This window comes from Amblyraja radiata, chromosome 14 (assembly GCF_010909765.2).
Source record: "Amblyraja radiata isolate CabotCenter1 chromosome 14, sAmbRad1.1.pri, whole genome shotgun sequence".
NCBI lineage: Eukaryota > Metazoa > Chordata > Chondrichthyes > Rajiformes > Rajidae > Amblyraja > Amblyraja radiata.
The window spans coordinates 19,040,421-19,057,494 of record NC_045969.1 but is presented as its reverse complement, the minus strand read 5'-3'; the positions used below and the strand labels follow the sequence as shown (position 1 = coordinate 19,057,494).

The window sequence follows — 17,074 nt, the reverse complement described above, 5'->3', positions numbered from 1 at the left end:
TCTGGATGAGGGAATTGAAAGCAATATCTCCAAGTTTGCGGATGACACTAAGCTGGGGGGCAGTGTTAGCTGTGAGGAGGATGCTAGGAGACTGCAAGGTGACTTGGATAGGCTGGGTGAGTGGGCAAATGTTTGGCAGATGCAGTATAATGTGGATAAATGTGAGGTTATCCATTTTGGTGGCAAAAACAGGAAAGCAGACTATTATCTAAATGGCGGCCGACTAGGAAAAGGGGAGATGCAGAGAGACCTGGGTGTCATGGTACACCAGTCATTGAAAGTAGGCATGCAGGTGCAGCAGGCAGTGAAGAAAGCGAATGGTATGTTAGCTTTCATAGCAAAAGGATTTGAGTATAGGAGCAGGGAGGTTCTACTGCAGTTGTACAGGGTATTGGTGAGACCACACCTCTAGTATTGCGTATAGTTTTGGTCTCCAAATCTGAGGAAGGACATTATTGTCATAGAGGGAGTGCAGAGAAGGTTTACCAGGCTGATTCCTGGAATGTCAGGACTTTCATATGAAGAAAGACTGGATAGACTCGGCTTGTACTCGCTAGAATTTAGGAGATTGAGGGGGGATCTTATAGAAACATCTTCACAAAGGAAGACATAAATAATCTGCCGGAAATAGCAGGGGACAGCGGGTCAAAGGAGATGGAGGAACTGAGTGGAATCCAGGTTAGCCGGGAAGTGGTGTTAGGTAAATTGAATGGATTAAAGGCCGATAAATCGCCAGGGCCAGATAGGCTGCATCCCAGAGTACTTAAGGAAGCAGCTCCAGAAATAGTGGATGCATTAGTGATAATTTTTCAAACTCTTTAGATTCTGGAGTAGTTCCTGAGGATTGGAGGGTGGCTAATGTAACCCCACTTTTTAAAAAGGGAGGGAGAGAGAAAACGGGGAATTACAGACCAGTTAGTCTAACATCGGTAGTGGGGAAACTGCTAGAGTCAGTTATTAAAGATCATATAGCAGCACATTTGATGGTGGCCGATTAGGAAAAGGGGAGATGCAACGAGACCTGTCATTAAAAGTAGGCATGCAGGTGCAGCAGGCTGTGAAGAAAGCGAATGGTATGTTAGCATTCATAGCAAAAGGATTTGAGTATAGGAGCAGGGAGGTTCTACTGCAGTTGTACAGGGTATTGGTGAGACCACACCTCTAGTATTGCGTACAGTTTTGGTCTCCAAATCTGAGGATGGACATTATTGCCATAGAGGGAGTGCAGAGAAGGTTCACCAGACTGATTCCTGGGATGTCAGGACTGTCTTATGAAGAAAGACTGGATAGACTTGGTTTATACTCTCTAGAATTTAGGAGATGAGAGGGGATCTTATAAAAACTTACAAAATTCTTAAGGGGTTGCCACAGAGGGTAGTCGAGGCCAGTTCATCGGCTATATTTAAGAGGGAGTTAGATGTGGCCCTTGTGGCTAAGGGGATCAGAGGGTATGGAGAGAAGGCAGGTACGGGATACTGAGTTGGATGATCAGCCATGATCATATTGAATGGCGGTGCAGGCTCGAAGGGCCGAATGGCATACTCCTGCACCTAATTTCTATGTTTCTATGTAAAAGATCACCAATGGTATATTGGTTGCAAACCAGACTCAAAGGCAATAGCGATTGATGTATTCTCACTGCATTGGGATGAATAAGTTTTCTGTGTTCTACCCGTTCTGCCTTGTCTGTCGATGCCTGCTTAAAGTCAATCAAGACTCTGGCTCGGGCATCCTAATAGCCGTGATGGGGCCACTAAGTCATGGTATCCACTCATTCTTGGTGTGATCATGGAACCCTTATGGAGGTGCCTAAATGCTCGAATCACTCGGAAAGAACATCCCCTACATGATCAGCTAAAACTTATTGGTTTGCAGATTCTAAGAAGACCCTTTCTCGGGATTGAACTAGCTGACCATACCGCAGATGTACTAACTACGGCCTGGAGAGACAGCACTAGAAAACTAGAAATGGGAAGAGTTCTGTTTACAAACTAAAATCACGTATGAGACAACGCACATAACTAACATTCTGGAATTCCTCTCAAAACTCCACTTTGACGAGAGATTGAGCTACAGTGCACTGAATTGTGCCAGGAGTGCATTGTCATCATATTTGTTGCCAAGCTTAGGTCAATCTGTTGGGTCCCATCCATTAATATCCAGATTCATGAGGGGTATTTTTAACTTAAACCCTCCCAGGCCCAGGTATATCAAAATATGGGATGTAGGTGTGGTTTTAACACTACTTCGCCAATGGGCTCCAGCTACATCCCTGTCCCTTCTCCGGCTCACTTACAAAGTAGTGATGCTCATGGCCTTAGTATCAGCTCAACGGGTCCAGTCATTACAGAAGCTGCGTCTGGATAGGATAGTGATTTCTGCCAGTGACATAACGTTTTTTGTCTATGATCTCATTAAACAGAGCAGACCTGGTGTTTCGGGTCTTAAGCTACAATTGATGGCATACCCCTTAGACCCCCAATTATGTGTGGTCACACACCTCCACCAATATATTAAAACAACCAAGGTTCTTAGGGGGTCAGAACTTACATTATTTATCAGTCATAAGAAACTACATAAAAAGGTTTCAGCTCAAACCATCTCTAGGTGGTTAAAGCATGTTCTGGCTGAGGCTGGGATAGACTCTGATGTGTTCAAATCTCATTCCACCAGGGCTGCATCTACGTCCGCAGCAAGGGTCCTGGACGTCCCGTTGGACCTAATCCTAGCGGCCGCAGGATGGACCTCAGAACACACGTTCCAGACGTTTTACAATAAACCTGTAGCCAGGTCGAGCAAACTCTATTTTAAGTTCTGTTTTGTAAACCCCTCTCAAGTGTAAGAGGGGTTTTTCTATTATAATTTTGTCCATTAAATATTTTTCAGCATGTTCCAAATTTATGTCATGACTGAATACTTGATTTCCACTCCTCCTTGGTCAATCATGCGGTGTGTGACGCATGGACTCGTTCCACAGCATGAAGTCACAGAGCTTCAAAATCTTCACATAGTCACTCACGTGACTTCGAAGTAAAATAGTAAGATTAAACGAGAACTTACCAGTTTGAAGTTTGATCTTTATTTTATGAGGAGTTACGATGAGGGATTACGTGCCCTCCACTCCCAACCCTCCTCATAAAATACAGCTGGTAGTTCTAAGTTCGCGAATCTTACTATTATCAGTTCATCAACTGTTTATCTGTGACTTCACACCGCTGCTTTGAAGATCGATGCGCATGCGGGCTGACGGCCTTCTTCATGTAATCCCTCATCGTAACTCCTCATAAAAATAAAGATCAAACTTCGAACTGGTAAGTTCTCGTTTAATCTTACTATTAATATTCATATCAGTATTAAATATACAGGCATTTAACTAAACCATTCAACAAGACCTTTGTAACTCTTAATAACCTCATTTACTAATACAGCTTTTCCTATCTTGCTGCCCAATAAATAAAAATGAATTAGCTAGGATTACTTCAATGAGTTGTAGTCTTCTCTGAGTTCAGAAGTCGGGGTGCACTTTCTGTGTCAGTTGTTCTCGAGTTATCACTCCTGGTGTACTTAATGCTTCTAAGATGTTTTCACATCAATCTTCCAAAAGGCTGGGGGTCCTCAAATCCCAAATGGGACACTGGAGCATAGATTTGATTGCTCCTGACAATGTTTTCACATGGGTAACATAATTATGTCTTCCTACATTGATATTTCACAGTTTTAACCTGTACATCTGCTTATCCCTTATTGTCAAAGTGACAAAGCCCTTTTACCTGACTGTGAGGCCTTTGTTACTTTTGGATTTTCTTGCCTCATTACAATGAATGGCCACTGTTGTGTTTTCACTTTATTATGCGTATGAGCCTGGAAATCCTTCTGAGAACGATGAGAAGATGGACAGATAGGTCTGAAGATGGGTCTCTACCTGAAACATCACCCATTCCTTCTCGCCAGAGATGCTGCCTGGCCCGTACTCCAGCATTTTGTGTCTAGCTTTGGTGTGTAAACCAACATCTGCAGTTCCTTCCTGCACAGATAGACTGCTACTTCTAGTTTTCTTTCTTGCCCTTGCCATAGATGGTCTTTTATAGCACTTCCCTATTCTCTATCCAGTTAATTTGTTGTTAATTCTCTTGGGCATCTCAATACAATTTATGGACCTTGAGCTGAGCATGTTTGGCCTGATCAAACTGAAAATATTGTCCAGTCTTTTGCTTCACGTTTAAGACCCTGCATCAGATTTGTTTCCACAGATGCTGTTTGACCCACTGAGTTCTTTCAGCAGTTTTTTGTTTTGTTCCAAATTCTAACATCTACCATTGCTTGTGACTACCCTCTGCTCTGAAATGGTTACTTTTAATCATACTCACAATAACCTGTTGCTCATGTAAAGTTGGCTTTTTTCCCATTATGCATTGTAGAATATTAGTTGCTACCCATGTGGCTACAATAGAGTTATACAACACAGAAACAGACCCTTTGCCCAACTCATCCATGCTGACCACGATACACTATCTAAGCTAGCCCATTTGACTGCATTTGGCACATATTCTTTGCAACTATCCATGTAGTTGTCATATGTCTTTTAAATGGTGTTATTGAATGTGCCTTGATCACTTCCTCTGACAGCTCGTTCCATTTACTCCCCATACTGTGGGAAAATGTGTAAATTCCTATTACATCTTTCCCCTCTCATCTTAAACCTATTTTCTCTACTTCTTGACCATGCGGAAAGCGTCATGCACTGTTCAGCCATGAATTAAATCTACCATGATCATTATCAAATTGAACATAGTCTGTCCTTTTTTTAAATTTTAAAGTCCGTAACAGTGGATTACTAGGGTAAAATGTGTAATTAAAATAATTCTCAAGAATACTTTGATTTTTTCCATTCTAACTATTAGACACGCCATTCACGATTGATTGATTGTTTTCACATGTCCCTTGGAGTTTCATATCTACTTTCTATCTGGCTTTCTTGGTTCAAATTTGGACTTAAGCCAACTATAAAAGAGCAACAGGATATGTTCAACTGTCATTTGTCCGGTTAATGTGTAATCACTACGTCATCCACAATATGACATACACAGAAGGGGATAGACTTGAAGGACATCGAGATCAGTGTGGGGAATACTAATGTGCTGGGGCAGTTTGAGATCAAGAAGGAGATGTTGGGGTTCTTGAACAACATAAAGGTAGAAAAATCCCTACGACCTAATGGGATATGTCTCAGATTATTGAGAAGGGCAAGAAAGGAGTTCGCAGGGACTTCGACAAAGATCTTTGTTTCTTCTCTAGCCATAGGCAAGTCACCAGAGGACTGGAAAGTAGCCAATGTTGTTCCTTTATTTAAGATAGGAAGCAAAGATAATCAAAGGAAATAAAAGCTGGTGAGCATCATGTCACTTGAAAGGAAGCTATTGGAGAGGATTCTTTGGGATAGGATTGGCTTATAGGTGGAAGAAAATGGGCTTATTCGGGACAGTCAGCATTTCTTTAGCTGCGACAGGTCATGTCTCAAACCTGAATAATTTTTCTGAGGAGGTGAGGGAACAGCAGTAGATGTTGTCTACCTGTATTTTAGTAAGGCATTTGATAAAGTCCCTCATATTAGGCTGATCCAGAGAGATTAAGATGCATGGGATCCATGGTTACTTGATCAATCAGATTTAGAACTGGCTTACACATAGAAGACTTTAGATCATTACAGAAGAGTGTTATTCTGGCTGGATGTTTGTTACCAGTGGAGTTGTACAGAGATCTCTGTTGTATATGATTATATGGGGTCATACAGCATAAAAACAACCTCTTCTTGCTCAACTTGTCCATGCCAACCAAGATGCCCCATTTACATTAGTCCTACCTACCCATGTTTGGCCCATATCTTTCTAAACCTTTCCTATTCATGTACCTGTCCAAAATACTTTTAAATGTTGTCACAGTACCTGCCTCAACTACCTCCTCTGACACTTTCTTCCCTATAATCAATCACCCAGTGGTGAAAAAGATACCTCTCAGGTTCCTATTCAATTTTTCCCCTCTCACCTTAAACCAATGTTCTCTTGTCTTGATCCTCCTACTCTGGGTAAAAGACTCTGTGCATTCACTCTATCATTTGCCCTCAAATTTTATACATCTGTACAAGATCCCCCCCCCTCGGTTACCTGCGCTCTTAGGAATAAAGGTTTAGCCTGCCCATCTTCTCCCTGTTGCTCAGGCCTTTGAGTCCTGGCAACATCTTCATAAATCTTCTCCTTATGGGCCTGACCCACTTAGGCGATTTGTCAAGTTACTGGCAGTCGCCTGAAAAACTGGCAACTGGAACGGCGACTGTCAGAGTGGAACACACACTCACACAAACACATCACCTCCTTCACCAGCCCGTTACGCAAGCGGAGGAGGCACTGTCTAAAAAATTCACACTGTGCAAAGTCAACGTGAAACAGACACACACCGCGATGAACAGGAAGGTTGGCGCTGTAAAACGATGGCTAAAGCGCAGTATATGGTAAGTCCTTTAAAAGAGGGGGGAGAAGGAGTGGTGACAACTTTTAAGAAGCCAGTGATACACAGCTGTGAAGCTCGGCAGACATTTAACATTACCGGTAGGTTATCCTTGGTTCTGAAAACTACTGCTTTTTTTGTTGGTTTTGGGCGCAGGAGTTCTGTTGGTATTATGTTGTCATATTCTGCAGAGCAGTCTCTAGTACGGTCCCAATCTGGCTGAAGTCTGAGGGTTGCGATGCATAATTCATCGACATACAGAAATGACCTAGTTATCGGGGTGATAGGTTGATCATTGGTATATACTGTATATATGAACAACGTTGGGGCTAGGACACTGCCCTGTGGTAGACCATTCTTTTGGCATCTCCAACGCCTGTTCTGTATTTTTATACAGGATACAAAAGAATGAGTTAGGGCGGCTTCTTGAAAGTGACATTTATCACAAAGAGGGGAGACAGTTGGGAAGATCTTGTTCAATTTGGTCTTTGAGTAGTATAACCTATGCAATACTTTAAATTGTATCAGCCAATGCCTAGCATTTAAAGAACAGTAGTGTATGTATTGTAGGCTTTCCTCCCATATATCTTTAGAAATGGGTAAACCCAGCTCGTCCTCCCATGCTCGCTATAAATCTCAGAGGGTGGGGTGTCAATCTTACTTGTATCGGCCTGTCTATTCAAACTATCGTCTAATATATCTGGACCCATAAGAGGACAATCTTGTATATATGTTTTCACATAATCTCGGATTTGAAGATATCTAAAAAAATTATTGGCATTCAGGTCATATTTCTCCTGTAGTTCTTGAAAAGAGGAGAGAGTCCCCTTCTTATAGAGGTCTCCCATTGTATTGATTCCCTGGTTTTTCCATTGAACAAACACCACATCTAAAGTAGACGGTTTAGACGAGGGATTACCATTGAAGTTTCTGATCACTACTTGTTTTCAGTATAAATGTCAATTAATGTAGAGCAATTTGGATCCGGATGGATTTGCTAAATTACAGGTTCCATACTATTCAGAAGATGACGTTCGAAGCTAAACTTGTGGAAGCTACGTTAATTGCAATGGGCTAGGTTGTAGAAATGGATTATTTGAAGACTTTTTTGGACTGTCCCCTGTATGCATGTGTGTTTTATATTGAAATAGTGACTTAATGAATGGTATTAACATTTGCAGTAAAGTCAACATCAAGAAGCCCATATTACCCTGTGCCATGGGTTATATAATCGTAGAGCCGTCACCTCAACCAAGTAAGATTATTTTTAATCACATCTAATAAATTGATCGTCTAGTATATTAGAAGAAATACTAATAGAATAGTGAAGCAGTTCCTTGCTATAAATATACAACATTTTAAAACAAAATACAGCGCGTGAAGTTCTTTCTTGAATTAGATGAACATTTAAGTTATAAATTATTCACCAATATGTATTATTTTTCAGGGCTAGTATTGATTCAATATTAGTCACTTGCCACATCTCAAGCAATTCAATACATTTTCTCATGCAGATTTGTGTATTTTTATCATTTTAATAGATGGTTGAATATATGATTTAAAATAAAACAGCATTTTTCTGGTGTGGTCCATCAGTAATGGAGGCAGATCATCACCCAACATACATCCAGCTAGAACAGCTCTTCCATTGAATTCACCTAGCCAGGTCTCTACAGCAACAGTAGCAATAAATACAGATATTAACTTTTTCAACAGAAAAGATACGGGCTTGATCTGTTGGTTAACCTGCTACTAATCACATTGTTGATATGAAATTGTAGGTGGGGGACTTTACAGTAATCTTAAGCATATTCATTCATTTATTATTAATCATATATTTAATAGATACATGCAGCTGTGGTGCCACCATGGTGATATGATTAATGCTCTATATGCAGAGATCCTATTGCAGTTAATACAGAATTGTCGATTGAGGCATCTGGTGCCAAATTTTGAATAAACAACTTTTCAAGCAAACTATTTCACATTTGTTATAGTGCCAAGGGGCTTCTGTTTTCTTCATTTAAAACAATTGAGATTCTGCTCTCAAACTGAGAAATTCAAAGCATGTTGATCTCATGCTTTGCTTTGTCACCACTCTATTCTGCCCCATCACATACTTGAAGCAACATCATACTTCAGCTGGCAACTCAATATTTTGTGATTCAAGAAATCCATACCTCGAGATTATGTTCGGGAAATGTTAGCCTGACTACATAAGCTTTCTGTGGACTTGGGAGTGATATCAAAAAACAAATATCAACAGTAACGCACTCAGATAGTTACCACTAAAGATCTGGGATATTCTGCACTTTGATTTGAAAGCACATACATCTGAAGCACTCCATAAATAGCTTGGTCTCTGTATTCTACATAATCATAGAGCATGAGAACAGGTTCTTCAGACACTTTTTCCATACTGACCAAATTTGCATTCTAGGCTAATCCCATTTGCCCATATCTGGCCCATATTAGTCAAAACCGTTTCTATCCATTTCAGACTTTTAAAAGTAGCAATTGCGTCTTCTATAGTTTCCTCTGGCAGCTAATTCCAGAGTGAAAAAGATTCCCCTGAGATCCTTCTTATCCTTTCTAGTTTTAGAATCCTCTAAGGTGGAAAAAGGCAGGATGTTCACCTTATTGATACCTCTCATATGTTAGGCTAAGGACTCAAGCCTGCAAGTAGAAACAGAAAAAAATAAAATAAATACAAATAAAAAAGATACATAGAAAAATAGGTGCAGGAGTAGGCCATTCGGCCCTTCGAGCCAGCACTGCCATTCAATATGATCATGGCTGATCATCTAAAATCAGTACCCTGTTCCTGCTTTTTCCCCATATCCCTTGATTCCTTTAGCCCTAAGAGCTAAATCTAACTCTCTTGAAAACATCCAATGAATTGGCCCCCACTGCCTTCTGTGGCAGAGAATTCCACAGATTCACAACTCTCTGGATGAAGAAGTTTTTCCTCATCTCAGTCCTAAGTGGCCTACCCCTTATTCTTAAACTGTGACCCCTGGTTCTGGACTCCCCCAATATTGGGAGCATTTTTCTTGCATCTAGCCTGACCAATCCTTTAAGAATTTTATATGTTTCTATAAAATCCCCTCTCATCCTAAATTCCAGTGAATATCAGCCCAGTTGACCCATTCTTTCTTCCTATGTCAGTCCCGCCATCCTGGAAATTAACCTGGTGAACCTACTCTGCACTTCCTCAATAGCAAGAATGTCCTTCTTCAAATTATGAGACCATAATAGCACACAATATTACAGGTGCGGTCTCACCAGGACCCTGTAAAACTGCAGTAGGACCTCCTTGCTTCTGGCTCTCGCAATGAAGGCCAACATGCCATTAGCTTTCTTCACGACCTGCTGTACCTGCATGCTTACTTTCAGTGACTGATGTACAAGCACACCCAGGTCTTGTTGCACCTCACCTTTTCCGAATGAATACATTTAGCATCCTGGTGAATATGTTACCTGTACCCTTTCCAATCATACTTCCTGCAGCAAGAACATATCACTGTATGCTGTACTGTAAGTGTGGTCTCACCAATAATTTAGACATCTATATCACGATGTTCCAATGTTTGTATCCAACATTCTTCCCAATAAACGCAAGCATGCCAAACACTATCCACACCACCTTGCTCGCCTGAGCTGCCACTTTTGATGAACCACGCACTGCACTCCCTGATCTCTTTGCTCTGCAACATTTTACAAGGTTCAACCATTTACTGTGCACATCCTGCCCTGATTTGACATGCCAGGATGCAATGCCTCACATTTATCACAGTTAAATCCTATTTGACAGTCCTTTGCCCACCTCCCCAGGTATTCTACACTGTTGTATATTTAGATATCCTCCCTCGTCCACCACACGAGAAATGTTGGTATAAATTTAATAACAATGTCAACGAACAGCATTGGTCCCTGTCATACACAACTGGTCACAAGTCTTCAATCAGAAAAACAATCTCCACAACTACCCTTTGTTCTCTAAGCCAATTTTGAATCTATTTGGTTAGCTTACTTTGGAAATTATATGATCTGACCTTGCAAACAAACCCCCCCCCCCCCCCCCCCCCCCCCCCATCAGTCTGAAGAAGGGTTTTGGCTCGAAATGTTGCCTATTTCCTTCGTTCCATAGATGCTGCTGCACCCGCTGAGTTTCTCCAGCATTTATGTGTACCTACCAATGTGTGATCTTGTTAAATGTTTTGTTAAAGTCCATATAGAGAATATTCACTGCCCTGCCCTTATCAGTCATCTTGCTGACCTCTTTGGGGTGAAATAACTGTCATAATCATGAGACACGATTCCCCACACCCAAAGCCATGCTGACTATCTCTAATCAACTCTTGTCTCTTAGAATCCCCTCCAACAACTCTCCCACCACTGACGGCTGGCCCGCTGGAATGTAGTTCCCTGGTTTGCCCTACTGCCCATCTTAAATAATGATGCAACATTAGCCACCTCCCAACTTTCAGAAATTCCTCTCTGGCTAATGAGGATGCATTTCATCTGGCCCTGGGGATTCATCCACCATAATGTGCCTTAAAACCCCAGTAGCTCATCTTTAGTCATTTGTATGTCATCTATGAACTCACCACTCACATGCCTCGATTTTTTAGCTTCCATGATCTTTTCCCTAGAGAAAACAGATGATAAATATTTATTTAAAATGTTCCCCTCTTGTGGCCTCTTGGATGGAGGAGGGAGGCGGGGATAGAAGCGCAGCTGGTAGAGCTGCTGTCCCACAGGCTCAATCCCAACCTCTGGTACTGTCTGCATGGATTTTGCAAATTCTCCTTGTAGCCATGTGGGTTTCCTCCGGATGCTCCGGTTTCCTCCAGCATTCCAAAGATGTGCGGGTTTGTAGTTGACCTCTAAATTGCCCCTAATGTGTAGTGTTGGTACAAAGGGGATAATATAGAACTACTGTGAATGGGTAATCGGTGGTCAGCGTGGACTCAAGAGAGTTGAATGACCTCGATCCATGCTATATCTCTCAACTGATCTAAAATAATGATGGCCATTTTGATCTTTAAGGGGGTATATTTTCTCCCTAACCATCTATTTTTTGTATCTGTCGAATCTCTTTAGATTTGTTTTTATCTTTCCTACCAATCTATTTCAGATTTAACCACTTGATTGCCTTCTTAAATCAATCCTACACTTCCTAACCCCACATTTAAACTTGCAGAAGGATTTTCTTGATCTCAACTGCTTAAAACCGACGTCTCCCTCCGTTGATAGACATAACATTTTGAAGTAACTGAGTGGGTCAGGCAGAATCTCTGGAGAAAAGGAATAGGTTCCCTACACCTGCCAGATTTGCTCTTTACCTAACAGTGTTTTACTACATTCAGGTTATCTCTCTTTTGGGAAGTCTCCCACCTACCAACAGTCCTCTTATTGCAAAAGACACATCCAGTCAACCTCTGCAAGTTCACACATTGTACCTCCAAAACAATTCCTTAACTTGTGGTCAGTCCCAAAGTGCTCTCCCACTGACACCTTGGTCACATCCTACTTTGTTCCCTAAGAGGTCCGGTGTTGCACCCTCTCAAGTGGGGGCCCAGTTCATATTGATTAAGGAAGCTTTCTTGGACACATTTAACAAATTCCATCCCATCTGGAATCAGAGATGGGAAGCACTTTTCCTGGATTTTATTTCCTGGTGTAGTCCATCAAACCTGAATTGGGAACTATCAATAGTTGGATGTTTGGAGATAAGTTTGTTTTTTTAAGCTTCCCTGGAGAAAATGAAATATTCCACATGAACAAAAGGCTGTGTGTATTTGGATCATAAATGCACAGAAGTCTGCCCTGTCTCTTTCTTAAGTATACTGTTTCTCTACCCTGTTAAGGATGCTAACAAAGAACAATCCACCCAGCTGACCTGGTGCTAACCACATTGACACAACATTGTTCAGATATTCATATTATATTACTCTATACATTCTGTCCATGGAAATTATAATGAACCACTCAAGAGAGTATTGATAGCCAAAGATGAAATGTTTCTCTTTGTCCCCTTATTTTCAGCCACAGTTCTTGATGAATGTGTCCAGGGAAAACCAATGTTATCACCATCTGGCTTTTATTATAAGGACCAGTGGATGTCACTGACCTGCAATATTCGTCGCTTCAACACTCCTGCAAAAGTTACCGAGTGCCTTCGAAGGAAAAAAGTTCATCTGTTTGGAGATTCCACTTTACGTCAGTGGTTTGAATACCTGACTAAATTTGTTCCAGGTTAGTATCATTCATCAAACTGACTATCTTTATGCAGATTTGTCTGGCTTATTTATCAATCCGTTTTACAAAAGTGAAATAAGAAAAATGGTTAAAGTATTCATGAGAAATGTCAGCAATTGTGGAAGTAGCCACTCTGAAATGTGTTACTTCTTCATTCATGTCCTTATGCTGTATAGTGGCTCGCCACTGCTGTACACATTGTTGCGCTATTGGAGTGTTAAGTGCAAGGTTCTGCAGTAGTACATGGATTATCCAGCAATGGGCATTGTAGTGGGTGTTGATTTGTCTAGGTCTGTGTGCCACAGTCACAGGTTGTTGTACCCTCGATGTAGCCCAATTTGTGCATTGTCACCCTTGACCGCCCGACTGCAATACAGGCCTGGTAGAGCATCACCAGAGAAGACACCCATCAAATGGTGATGTCCATGAATCGCAGACTTCAAGCAGTCATTGTATGCAAAGGATATGCAACAAAATACGAAATATGACTACTTTCATTTACATGAAATTACAATACAATACAATACAATACAATACCATTTATTGTCATTTGTCATTGTCAAATTGCTGTGTCCCAAACATTATGGTGCCCTGAAATGGGGGGAATTTGTTTAAAAATAGCTGAAACAAAAATGTATAAAAATGGCCTTTAATAAAATCTGACAATGTGCAATTTAACCAAATGTGATTTTTTTCTATTACAAATCTCAAATTATGGAGTACAGAGGCAAATAAATAAATGATGGGCCTTTGGCCCAAACATTATGGAGGGCACTGTAACTGATAATCTATTGTGGTTAAACACAAAAAGCTTGAGTAACTCAGTGGGGCAGGCAGCATCTCTGGAGAGAAGCAAAGGATGACGTTTCATGTCGAGACCCTTCTTCCGATTGTGCTTCTTCAGATTCTTCTATTGTGGTTGTTACATCAAATGAATGTAAAGATGCAGCAAGTTTAAGTTTCATTGTTTCAGTTCGTATCTGGTGCATAATGCAAATAAACGCTCTTTAATTGCCAAAAGGTGGTAGTTAGATTCTCTCCCTCGTAGATAGTCATAGTGTGGCACTTGTGTAGCTTGAAAGAAACTGAATGATAAATGTGAAGTCTTCCTGTTTTCAATTTGTTGATCTGTGTTTGCTCTATGATTCCACTGTAATTCACTGTGAGAATTCTCTCCCTTTGTTCAACTTTTACCTTTAGTGGCAGGTAAATGGACGGCTTCCTTTGGTGTCGTTGTTTTGATTGAAGTGCATTTCCCAGTTTCCTAAATATTAACATTTTCAATATTTAGCAAGTTTAAAATTTGTCTTTTCTGTTTAGGTATTAGATGGTTTGACCTTGGCAATCCAATAAAGGCTGGCCCTCTGTGTGCCTTGGACATGCAAAACAACATCATGCTGGAATATTGTGCTCATGGCCCACCAATCCAATTCACCACCCTTTCAAGCCAGCATCTGTACTACATTTCAAATAAACTGAATGAAATTAAAGGAGGGAAAGACACTGTTATTTGCATTGCTATATGTGCCCATTTCTGCAGTTTCCCAGTGGAAGTGTACATCAGAAGGCTGCAGCATATTCGAAGATCGGTTCTACATCTGCTCAGCAGGAATCCAGATACGGTGGTCGTTATAAAGACTGCAAATGTACGGGCCCTTACACAAGATGTAATTCTTAACTACAGTGACTGGTTCTCTTTTCAACTTGATTTACTGATGAGGAGGATGTTTGCCGGCATCAATGTAGCATTTGTGGATGCATGGGAAATGACCATGGCCCACTATCTGCCCCATAACATACACCCTCCGCAAGTCATAATAAAGAATGAAATAGATGTGTTTCTTTCACACGTGTGCCCTTCCGAAAAGAGATAACTATATTTGCTTACCATGCATCACCAAATCAAAACTATTACATTGGAAATCTTAGATTTATCTGTCTAAACCTGAAGTGCAATTTTAAATGTTTTGAAATTTTTGATTTCTAAGCTTTTAATTCATTTTTATCTCTGTAAATAAATATATTTTGTAACATACAAATGATTTGATTCCATTATCTTAATTAGTCATAATTCTTAACCATTACCTAAGGTTTGATATTAAACCATTCTGTTTGGAATATGACATTTCCAAAGGGGAGTTAACTGACATGTGAGTGAGAATTGGGGGAATGGGGTTCTTCTGTGATGAGTTAATGTGATCTGGACAAGCCAAAGGTCTGCTTCCTGTGAGAGGCTCAGAGCGAGTGAAAGTGAAGACTTGGAGAGGATGGGAATTAGGAATTTGGAGCAATTTGGTGTTTGAAGTGGAGTAATTTGAGTGCAGCTTAAGGGACTGGTTTCCAGAGGGCTATTATGGGCATTGTGGGCCGAATGGATTCTTGGGCTGGCGGCTAAGTCACTCAAGCCTTTTGTGCTGGCAGCTCACTCACTCACGGCTGGTGGACTGGCAGTTGACTCACGGCTATTCCTTGAAATTTCATTTCAAGCAGGGTGCAAGGCCACCAAATTCAAGTGCAGTTTCTTACCACTTCAAGCAGTGTGCAAGGCCACCAAATTCAAGTGCAATTTCATACCATTTCAAGCAGGGTGCAAGGCCACTAAAGACAGCGAGTCGTGACCTCTCCCTCCTCCATCTTGCAGAGACTGAGCCACACCCACACTTCTGGGTTTTAGAGTCCCTCCCCCCTCCCACTAGAAGGGGCGTGGCCTTCATGGCATGATTGACAGGAGAGAGAATCTCAACATTTTTTAAACACTAATAACTCTTTCATTTTTCATAGATGGGAAAAATCCTCGGCACCTGATGAACAGAAGGGGACTGAGTAAGATGGTCAAATGTCACAGCCGTACGTCGTAGCATTTTTTCTAAAATCAATATAAAGCAGAAACAGGAAGTGGTCAAGATTTTTAATTATATAGAAGGCAAGGGAACTTTGATTAGGCAAAGCAACTTTAATTAAGCAAGGCAACTTTAATTAGGCAAGGCAACTTTAATTAGGCAACACAGCTTTAGAATTTCCAAACCAAAGGCAACACAGCTTTAGCTTTTCCAAACCAAAGGCAACACAGCTTTAGTATTTTCAAACCAAAGGCAACACAGCTTTAGCATTTCCAAAGCAAAGGCAACACAGCTTTAGCATTTCCAAACTATATTTTCAAATATTAGGGCACTGACAGGTCAGTAAAACCACTCACAGTTTAGTAGACGTGTTCAGTGTTATTCACAGCTCAGACTGAAAGACATGACCCTCTCGCTCCCCCATCTTGTAGAGACTGACTGAGGCACTCAACACTTCCGGGTTTTATAGTCCCTCCAGCAGGGGTGTGGCCTTCAGGAGAGATAATCTCAACATTTTTAAAACACTAATAACTCTTTTAGTTTTCATCGATGGAAAAAATCCTCTTCTCCTGCGCAGCGGGGGGGAACTCTGAGTAAGATGGCCAAAAATCACAGCCATAAATGGCAGCGTTTTTTCTAAAATTAATATACAGAACAACAGGAAGTGGTCAAGATTTTTAGTAATATAGATAATAAGGGGCTGTGAACAAAAAACAAACAAAAAAGAAAATGGGGGAGTCCAGAACCAGGGGCCACAGTTTAAGAATAAGGGGTAAGCCATTTAGAACAGAAACGAGGAAACACGTTTTCTCACAGAGACTTGTGAGTCAGTGGAATTCTCTGCCTCAGAGGGCGGTGGAGGCCAGTTCTCAGGAGAGAGCTAGGTAGGGCTCTTAAAGATAGCGGAGTCAGGGGATATGGGGAGAAGGCAAGAACGGGGTGCTGATTGGGGATGATCAGCCATAATCACATTGAATTGCTGTGCTGGCTCAAAGGGCCGAATGGCGTACTCCTGCACCTATTATCTATTGTGAAGTCATCCTTACAGGGTACTGGTGTTGAGAATTATTATGGAGGATATTTTGTCACCTATCCTTACTGATTATGGTCTATCGGTAGGGAAGTTGTGGATCCAGGTAGGGGGTGGGTGGTTGAGCTGAGTTTGGAGATGAGTTTGGTTGGAATTATTGAAGGCAGACCTGTAGTCCATAAAGGGAAATCTGACAGACACGAGACAGCAAATGCTGGAATCGTGAGCAAAACAGTGCTGGAGGAACCCAGAGGACCATGCTCCACAGATGTTGTCTGACCTACTGAGTCCCTGCAGCACTGGGTCTGACATAGGTGTCCTTGTTACCAGATGTTCCATGGTTGAGTGTAGGTCCAGGAAGAAGGTGCCTGCCATGGACCTGTTGTGACGGCAGGTGAATTGCAGTGGGTCAAAGCCTTCTCGGAGCCTGGAGTTTATG

The 17,074-nt window shown here is 41.3% G+C and overlaps 1 protein-coding gene across 3 annotated transcripts in view; it reads left to right on the top strand.

Annotated features, from left to right (window-relative positions):
• The window catches only part of LOC116980457 (NXPE family member 3-like), a 32,237-nt gene extending 17,439 nt beyond the window's left edge, over nucleotides 1-14,798 (top strand). For all 3 annotated transcript variants that reach the window (XM_033032712.1, XM_033032711.1, XM_033032710.1), the window contains exons 3-5: nucleotides 7,683-7,756; nucleotides 12,553-12,762; nucleotides 14,086-14,798. In XM_033032712.1, coding sequence (XP_032888603.1) covers nucleotides 7,683-7,756; nucleotides 12,553-12,762; nucleotides 14,086-14,639 — 838 coding nt within the window. In that variant the 3' untranslated portion in view covers nucleotides 14,640-14,798. The remainder of the gene's footprint in view (nucleotides 1-7,682; nucleotides 7,757-12,552; nucleotides 12,763-14,085) is intronic.
• Nucleotides 14,799-17,074: the final 2,276 nt, after the last annotated feature.